Source organism: Stegastes partitus, unplaced genomic scaffold, assembly GCF_000690725.1.
Source record: "Stegastes partitus isolate 25-593 unplaced genomic scaffold, Stegastes_partitus-1.0.2 Scaffold354, whole genome shotgun sequence".
NCBI classification, from domain to species: domain Eukaryota; kingdom Metazoa; phylum Chordata; class Actinopteri; family Pomacentridae; genus Stegastes; species Stegastes partitus.
In genome coordinates this window covers 428,934-438,130 of record NW_007578085.1, presented here as the reverse complement: position 1 = coordinate 438,130, position 9,197 = coordinate 428,934, and the positions used below count along the sequence as shown (strand labels likewise).

Here is a 9,197-nt window from a genome sequence, read left to right as displayed (position 1 = left end):
CTTATTAGCTTCGAAATCCGCATTCTACGACGATGTGAGCTTGCGCAAGGCAATAGGAAGTAGTAGCAAAGGGACAACCAGCTACAACACGGAATCATGGGATATGGAGTTTCCTCATAACTTCACCAGTATTTGCGCAAATCACAAAACACTTACGAGATTATAGTATGTACATTGGTAGAGACACATATGTCGGATTTGTATAAAGCTGAAAGTCAGGAACAAAATCAACGATCCTATTCATGTTCATGCTTTTTTTATTTGCTGTACTTCATTGGCTACTGAGTCTGTCACTCAGGACGGTGAGCCAACGGGCGAGGAGTGTTTTACAACCATTACGTCAGACAGAGTATTAATACTCGGCCTCATCCGTCTCGTCGGTAGAAGTCGTTTCGAACGGACGCAACTGTCGGTGTGTCGTCTACGGCAATTATTTTATAATCAGCTGATACCCTAAAGGTAAAAATATTAATTTATGTCATTTGTGTGTTGAGTGAATGAATTGTCATGATTGTGACATGAGTCGTGATCGTCTTTTTTATCTCCAGACGCTGTTAGGCTAACATGTCGACTTGCTAACGATAGCATTAGCTAAAAATAGAACAATGGAGTCTCTGAGGGTTGACGTTATCGGCAAACGTCGAGATTAAGTCGCCCAATCAAAACAGGAAAACCTTAACAAGCTTAAAAACTTGATTTAGTTTTGTGTCGATGTTGACAGTTTATACAAAACAGCGGTTAGCTAAGCTAATTATGTGTTAGCTAATGTTGATGAAGCAGAACCGAGGCTATGTCGCCTGAGATACAACGAGAACCTGAAAATGGCGAAGTTGAAAAGCAGAGCCTGACTGGTCGGTTCAGGCGCCGAGTGTTTTGACGCCATTATCTCTGGTTGGAGTAGGCCTCAGGGACCGATCGTCGGTATACACGGTCATGGTCAACATGTCTTTTCTACGAAAACTTTATTTACGCTGAAAACAGTCGTTTCATTGACGGCTATTGTATTATTCGTAGACTGGCGTAGCGTTTATTGTATTACTGGTTTATTAAAAAAAAAAGAACCGACGCCTCCCTGTGGTTATAGCTTTGGGGGAGGGGCTGTGTTTAGCTATAGCTAGGTTAGCATGCTAGCTCTACAGTAATCACAATTGTATGGGACTATTTTTTTTTTGTTTGGTAATGTTACTCTGAGGACTGTTATTGTACACGGCATTTATTAAAATGTATTTTTAACCGTTTTTAGCAAGTACGACATGGCCCGTACCAAGCAGACTGCCCGTAAGTCTACCGGAGGAAAGGCGCCAAGGAAGCAGCTCGCTACCAAGGCTGCCAGGAAAAGCGCTCCGTCCACGGGAGGAGTGAAGAAGCCTCATCGTTACAGGTGTGTAGTGTTTAACTTTCAGTCACTCTAATAACTTGTCTGTAGCATACAATATACTGCAGTACACAAGTGTACAATGTGCCTAACGTCCTCTTGTTGTGTAGGCCTGGAACTGTGGCTCTGAGGGAGATCCGTCGTTACCAGAAGTCCACTGAGCTGCTCATCCGCAAGCTGCCCTTCCAGCGTCTGGTGAGAGAAATTGCCCAGGATTTCAAGACTGATCTGCGCTTCCAGAGTGCTGCCATTGGAGCTCTTCAGGTAAATAACAATGAATTCAAACTCTTGCAGAGAAGTACAAGGGGAGAAATATGAGCAGCAATAAAGTGTTTGTTTTCTATTTTCTTTCGGCAGGAGGCCAGTGAGGCTTACCTGGTGGGTTTGTTTGAGGACACCAACCTGTGCGCCATCCACGCCAAGCGTGTCACCATCATGCCCAAAGACATCCAGCTGGCTCGTAGGATAAGGGGAGAGAGGGCCTAAGTGGCCGGTGGCAGCGTTGTCGCAACAAATGATCCTATTTATCGTACTTAACCATTTTGTGGACATTTTTATTTCCTGGGTTATTTTTATAAGTTCTTTTTGAATTTTGTATTGTATTTTAGATTGAGACAATACATCAACCATTCCATAAGCCTGAATATACTTTGGGTATAGCAGCAGGAGTATCTACCTGTTCCATCATGGGTCATTAGCCGTGTTTCCATAACTCATCTAATTGGATAAAGTTAATAGAAATGTGAAATTATGAGAATTTCATCAATTTCACAAGTTTATATGCTTGTGGTGGGTTTTTGGCGCATTCAAGTCGATGTGCAAAATTTCTGATGTAGCGAACAATTAACTTGCAGCTACTTCCACTTTAGTTGTCTTTCCATTCAGATGACATGGACTATGGCCACTACCAGCTGACATGAAAGAATTACAGCTGGCCCAATTGAGAACAAATCCTGAAGACCTCACATGTTTGTTTCAGAGCCGCTTGGCTGTATGAAAACACGGCTATTAAACTAAATGTAACATTACTGCACCACTCAAGTTTAGTGTAGGTGTTGGGTTCCTTCTGGGGATGGAGTTGTCTTTGAAGTTGGGATGAATTCTTCGCATCTTCCATGGGAGGGCCAGGGTTTCTTTACCCATTTACCACAAAATGCCAGCATGTCATGTTCAATAGGCCTCGCTGTAGTGTCAGGGTATTGGCTACCTCAGTTGATCCTCGATACTCGGTGACAAAGAGCATGGCAGACCCTCTGTATTTTTCTGGATCGCTTTTTACATGTTTTTCCAACATAAAATCTTGGCAGCTACATTTAATACTATTTATGAAATGTTGTCACATGTCTTTCTATTAAAGGTCTTTATGAGTAGACATATTGAGTGTTCTGTAGTTGATTTAAAAATGTATATTTGGCAGTCAGACACTGATGCAGTGTGGATGATTCATTACACATATTTTATTTACAACACATATTGTTGACCACAGCTGGTGTTTTGTCATACAAACCATTCAGTATGTTTGAAACCAGTCGCTGCAAAAGAAATTACAAGACATTTAATGTTTGAACTCCACAGATTTGGTTCACTTGACAATGTTTTTATGCCTCACCGATGCGGCAGACTATCTCCTCACACTCCTTGACGGTGCTGGCTCTGAGGACTGCACAGCAGAAGCCTGTGGACTGAGGGGTTTCTGGGGAGTCTCTGTGAACAGAGCCAATCATGTGCTTAGATGACATCTGGGCTCAACCAATGACAACAGAGCTGTAAAGCCTTGTGTGTTGCATCACCACATCCTGTCTGGCAGTTAGTGACCTAAGCTGCAAGCCATGATTAACAGGAATGTGTGGGAAAGTCTTCCATAATAGAAATATCCTTATCACTTTTCATCTTGGGGTCGACTAATATCAGTGATGGCTTTAGCAGTTTTGTATGGAAATGTAATACTTACGCCACACAGAAGGCAAATATTTTGTAGTCTGGTTGTGCAAATCTCCCTACGCATGAAATCTCTGGATAATGATGCTCAAAGAGCTCCTAAGGGGGCAAGACAAATCAGCTTGTTACACCAGAAGAAGTCAGTGGTGGCAAATTGACTCCAGTTATTAGTCGTGACAGACAACATGCGTGTACCTACCTTTTTACTGTTTCTGTCTGTGCATGTCAAATGTGTTTCCTTCATATCTAAAAGCACCTCCTGCAGGACAAATTACTCATGTTAACATGTTAGATGCTTTGCAGAACATGACAGAATCCAACATCCATTAAGCCAAGTTGCCCTCGGGCAGGGGAGTGGGCTCATTACCTTGCTGGGCAGGTTTTTCTGCAGCACTTGTGGGATTGCATGCTGCAGCACCTCTTTGCCTCCAAACTATGAAAGGATCAAACCACATCAATTATGGGAGACTTATACACAATGATTTGACTTGTAGTTAACTGTGAAAACAAATGATTATTTACCATCCCAATGTTTGCTTTTCCCAAGAACTGCACAATGTACACAATCCTGCTGGGGAGAGGTTGGTCACTTTGTAGCTTGTCTCTAAAATGTCATATCATGAAGTAAGATTTCTGATTTAGGACACACTTGCCTTCCCTCTTTGAGACACTGTGACGGCAGAGGTTTCTGGTCTTTACTGGCAGGCTGTTCGGAGGGAGCAGGGCCAAGCTGCAGAGCGGGATTCTCCATCCTCAGGGCCCTCAGGAGTTTAATAAGCGGCCGATACACTGTTCCATCGTGGGCCCTCCATCTCATAACACGGATGGACAAAGGGCAGCCCTTCAACCGAGACAAAACTACACCTGCCTGGGGGAAAAAAGAAAATGTATGTTAGACTGTATGTAAGTTGACTTCACAAATGTGTGTGTACAATTGTGAGAGTGCCAGTTTTTCTAAGTATACACGTTTATGGTTGTCATGGGTGTGACTGACCATTGTCTCATAGATTTAATCACAGAAGAGGAGCTGCACTGTCTGTCTCTGAAGGACATAATGATGTGTGTACATTGCACAGCTCACTGGAACGTCTTTACTGGTTCTACTGTACTAACAGGGCAACAGAAAAACTTACTGTAAGCCCTAATGCAGCGTTGGGACTGGCTTTGACGTTGCTCTTATATAAATTCTATATTTTTCAGAATGCAAAATAGTGTAATTAGAGACTTCTTGCTTCCAGTGTTGCTGTTTTCCTCCAGTAAAAAAAAATCTAAACAAACTTCCTCATTTTGGTCCTATCGTGCCTTCAAGCAGGGTCATGTTTACCATGTTGACAAGTACAGTCCTGCTCACACCCTGATTACAGCGCTGCTTAAGGTGGGTGCAGTTATACTGGGAACTAACTGCACAATGTCACAAAGAAATGAGTATCCCACTGGAACTGGTGTAATAAAAAGAACAGGAGATTCTGTCTATCTACGGCAGTCTGCTCATGCAAATGCAACTCTGATCAGGAAACCCAAATAAATACACCCGTGTGGATTTCATGCAGGAATTTTAAACAATCTACTCATGTTTTGTTTTTTTATTTGCAGAAATTTTGATATGACACAGTTACAGCAACTGACGGCTGAATACCATTTTGCTGCTACACTTGTAGGGCTCTGTATATCACTGTCACGTAGAGCTGCAACGATTTATTGATCAGTTGCCAATTATTAAAATATTTGAAAACTATTTTTAGAATCAATCAGTTTGAGTTGTTTTTTTTGTTTGTTTGTTTGTTTTTTTTAAAAGACAAAACAGTCAGAATTTTCTGATTCCATACCCTTGAATCTGAATATGTTCTGGTTTCTTTTCTCCTCTATGACAGTAACCTGAATATCTTTGGGTTTTAACCAAAACAACACATCTGAAGATGTCATCTTTGGCTTTGGAAATCACTGATTGACATTTTTCATGATTTTCACACAATTTATAGACCAGATAACTAGTTCACTACAAGAAAGTGATCACCAACTTAATCAACAATAAAAAAAAAATAATCTTAATTGCAGCCCTACTGTAATGAAAAGGGGCTATTGTAAGGTTCCATTCACATGACAGGAATAGTTATGAAGAGTATAGTTTTACCTATAACCAGGTACAGTGTCTACTTACAGCACCTTTAAGAAGCTTGTAATTCAAACTAAATCCACTCCTCACTGTTTCCTGTGTGTTTTGTGGGATTGTACATGTATCAGCATTTTTCACAAAAGATCCCCCAGACTAATGTAAAGAGTTTCATTTATATCACCTTAACATTTAATGTTGATGAAATGTCATTAATATACGGCATGTCTGAGGATTTCCTCACTTGGCCGTTTTTGGAGTTTCTCAGCGAGGTCCCGTTGATCTCATCAATAATGTCACCAGGAGAGATGAACTTGTCGACGTGAGCCTGACTGCCAGGCATCAGGTCGAGGACGAAGACGCGCCCACTGAGATATCTACAGGGGGACACAGAGACACATGCAGCAGGTTGGACAGATCTTTACATTCGCAGGCACTGCTCAGTGGAAGGAAAATCTACTTTTAGAGAGTTGAAGATACAAACCTCAAAACCATCCCGACCTCCCGACACGGCACCACTTCATACAGCTCACACACCTGAAAACAAACAGTCTAGTGACATTCTGCTGGATCTCACTACAGATACTGATTTTTCTATCCTTGAAGCTGTATATTCTAAGGCCAGCAAAGCTACGATAACACTGTTGTGATGCTGTGACTTGTGCAGCAGTGATCATTGTTCTTACTGGGAGGAGCCAGCTCTCATCCAGAAAACTGCAGTTCTGTGTAAAGTAATCAGAAATATTTATTAGTGTTGAGTTGTTGGATTTCAAACTGATTTCAAAAAATTGTCAGTTTTGCCAAATGATATTTGGCAATAAATTGTATATTTTAGAGGAAAGAATGTGGCTTTAAAAATATGTGGAAACAGATGTACAGTGCATTTGTAAAACAAGCTGCTGCTCTGACCTCCATGTCCAGTTTGAACTCCATGTGAGACAGGACCAGCAGCAGCGACATGAAAGGCTCTGGAAGAGGGAGAACAGTGCCACTTAGAGTCTGGTGTTGATGTTGGGCACCGGATGGTGGTGGTGACAAGAATTTCCTCAGCTTTCCTTAAAGCCATTGAAGTTAGTGGAAACAGATCAGACCAAGTAAAACATCTCACCCACAAATTCCTCATTCCTGAGAATCGATAAAGCTGGACTGTACCACTGGAGGGAGGGGAGAGAAAGCATGTGAATAAAAGCTGTTTAGGTCTGTTAGAGAGACCAAATTACTAAAATTCTTTTTTCCCAGATCACCAACAGTCCAAGGAAAAGATACACATGGACAGCAGAGGGAGAAATGCATCCATCTCTCAATATATTTCAGTAGCAACGACGTCTCTGGTGTGTGTTTGTGTGTGTCTGACCTCCAGGACTCTGGGTGTGTGCAGCAGGTGTGTGAAGAACTGTGGCAGGGTCTTGCGGCTGAGGGCCAGCCTGAGCAGGTAGCGGCCTCGGCCCTGAGCTGAGAGCAGCTTCCTGCAAACTCTGGTCTGCTCAACCGCCAAGGACAGAGCAGACAGCCTACACACAACACATCAGCAGAGACCACAGGCATGAACAGGGCAGCTAATTTTCATTTCCAATAGTTTGCATTTTTCTTTTTTTTTTAAAACTAATTTTGGATAAAATTAATCAGTCTAATAACTTGCTACTCTTCCTCTGATGCTGCTGTCTCTCTCTCTCTCTCTCTCTCTCTCTCTCTCTGTCTGCAGGTATGTAGAAACTACTGCTGTAAAAACTCTTATCAGTCAGTCTAAGCAGGATGTTCTTACCTGCCGCAGACATCTTGGTGTGGTAGTTGTTCAAAACACTGCCAGTAATCTCTGTTTACCAGACTGAGAACTGGCTCTGGAGAGAAATTAAAACACAACCAGTTAATACAGAAAAGGTGTATTTCACATGTTGGGCTTCAGATGAGTTATTATTAAAAATCTAAATCAACTAGATTCTGCCTCAAAATATTGTGATTTTTCTTAATCAGTTACAACCCTTTCAAGCATGAAGTGGCATTTGAAATGTGCAGCTCTATCTGTCAGATGAACAGCATGTGCTTTAATACACATAAAAACATCTGATGTCAACATGTTATTGACACTGACGTTGGAGCCCCTTCCTGAGGACCAGCTCTAGCAGCTCACAGCAGGAGGCGAGGTGAGGGTTGGAGTCTGTCACCATCTCCCCATCAGCCTGCAGGTTCAGGACGCACACTGTGAGAGGGGGAAAAAAACACACGCAATAAACAGTGGAGCTGCTGTCAATCTGCGTGACAGTGGGCAAAAACACACCACAATTTTCCATCCAATCTGCACGATCATCGCTGATCAACACAATAAATAAGATGATAAAAAATAGAGGTGTGGTTGATGCGTAATAGGGGTGTCTTTAACAGAAATAAACCCCCAATTATCGAGGCAGGAACGCAGGTTGTTTTGGAGAGCAACGAGACGTCGTAAAGATGGACGATGAGCTGAGATGATGATCCAATAACATCTTCCTACCATGCATCTATTATTGATGCTTACCCTTCAGGGTGCCGATCAGAGGGTCTCTGGGTGCCATGTCGAGGAGCAGCTGTGATCAGAGCCCGTCCTCGCTTAGAGACGCTCCTCCAGCCTGCTGTCATTTACGCACAGGGACACACGCTGTGATCACACTTCCGTGTCGCTGACATACCGAGACACCTTCCCGTTCATTCCTCAGAACAAACCCGACAGACAGGGAGGAGCACACACTGGCGGGTTCATTTCATCTGGGGATTCTTTGGAAACATCAAAGAAATGACAGTCGGAGCTACCTGTCAAAGCTTCTGCAGATCTCTGTCGTGCCTCAAGTAGCACCGACACACAAGCTGCTGAGAGGCTGCAGTGACATCTGCTGTCCTGCTGACACACACACACACACACACACACACCAGACCTGCTGTAGCCTGGCTTTACTTCAATATTTATTTCCACATTAACACGTTTTAGTGGCTTTAAGATTAAAATGTAGTTTGTTGTAATGTACATTTTTGGATATGCTCCACAACACACTTTATTCTGGCTGCTGACACCTGTTGTTCTGGTTAGTAGACACTTTTCCACCACCTAGTGTTAACAAGAGCACACTGTAAAAACAACGCCAGCTTTATTCAATAACAAAAATCAATAATACACACATATGTCGCAATTAAATAAAGACGTCTTCGGAAATAAATTAAAGCAACCCATTAAAGATAAAAGATATATGTATTTACCCAGCAAACAATGAAGGTAACGTCTGCGGAACATTGTAAAGGGGGAAAACAACAACAACAACAACAACGAGAACGTCAACAGAACATTCTTAGAAAATTCATTGGACATTCCCAGAACGTTCTCTAAACGTCAGTTTGCTGGGTAATTATTACATTTATTCCTATAATATGTATTTATAATAAGTGTAATATAATATTTGTCTCGTTTATTTTATTCTCGGGATTAACGCCATAGTCATATTTATTTATTTCATAGGGTTATTTATTTATTTATTTATTTATTTATTTATTTGTCTGACAATGAAGGAATCAGTACTCAATAGATTACAACAATCAGATGTTTTCACCGTTTAAAAACTAAAGTACTAATTCAACAGCAGCTCCCACATTGTGACTGAAATGATATTTTAACTACAAAAATGACTTGATTTCATTCATGATAGTTAACATTTTTTAAATTTTAATATTTATAATACAATGTATATTTAAAAAGATATATTTTAAATAGCCCATAGAACAAATGCATATGGAATATTTTATTTAATTTCA

General features: G+C 41.4%; 2 protein-coding genes across 2 annotated transcripts; one reads left to right on the top strand and one right to left on the bottom strand.

Moving 5' to 3' along the window:
* Window positions 1–357: 357 nt before the first annotated feature.
* LOC103359107 (histone H3.3) lies at window positions 358–2,747 on the top strand. Its single transcript, XM_008284322.1, has 4 exons — window positions 358–459; window positions 1,244–1,381; window positions 1,486–1,639; window positions 1,733–2,747. The coding sequence occupies exons 2-4, from the start codon at window positions 1,254–1,256 to the stop codon at window positions 1,859–1,861; spliced, it is 411 nt and encodes a 136-aa protein (XP_008282544.1). The 5' UTR covers window positions 358–459; window positions 1,244–1,253; the 3' UTR covers window positions 1,862–2,747.
* On the bottom strand, window positions 1,945–8,267 carry LOC103359108 (uncharacterized). The gene is made up of 16 exons (XM_008284324.1): window positions 7,936–8,267; window positions 7,513–7,620; window positions 7,186–7,261; window positions 6,778–6,934; window positions 6,532–6,577; window positions 6,333–6,391; window positions 6,110–6,145; window positions 5,908–5,960; window positions 5,668–5,800; window positions 3,967–4,181; window positions 3,836–3,881; window positions 3,681–3,746; window positions 3,513–3,572; window positions 3,327–3,412; window positions 2,985–3,079; window positions 1,945–2,907 (listed from the first exon to the last, which is right to left on the bottom strand). The coding sequence occupies exons 1-16, from the start codon at window positions 7,970–7,972 to the stop codon at window positions 2,873–2,875; spliced, it is 1,308 nt and encodes a 435-aa protein (XP_008282546.1). The 5' UTR covers window positions 7,973–8,267; the 3' UTR covers window positions 1,945–2,872.
* Between the last annotated feature and the right edge of the window lie 930 nt (window positions 8,268–9,197).

Bases quoted from the DNA above. Each gene is read 5' to 3' on its own strand.
- LOC103359107 (XM_008284322.1), top strand. From the start codon at position 1,254: ATGGCCCGTACCAAGCAGACTGCCCGTAAGTCTACCGGAGGAAAGGCG. The intron at 1,382-1,485 runs GTGTGTAGTGTT...CTTGTTGTGTAG, and splicing joins AAGAAGCCTCATCGTTACAG to GCCTGGAACTGTGGCTCTGA. The intron at 1,640-1,732 runs GTAAATAACAAT...TTCTTTCGGCAG, and splicing joins CTGCCATTGGAGCTCTTCAG to GAGGCCAGTGAGGCTTACCT.
- LOC103359108 (XM_008284324.1), bottom strand. From the start codon at position 7,972: ATGGCACCCAGAGACCCTCTGATCGGCACCCTGAAGG. The intron at 4,182-5,667 runs GTGAGGAAATCC...TTTTTCCCCCAG, and splicing joins GAAACTCCAAAAACGGCCAA to GCAGGTGTAGTTTTGTCTCG. The intron at 3,573-3,680 runs GTAATGAGCCCA...TTTGTCCTGCAG, and splicing joins AGAAAAACCTGCCCAGCAAG to GAGGTGCTTTTAGATATGAA.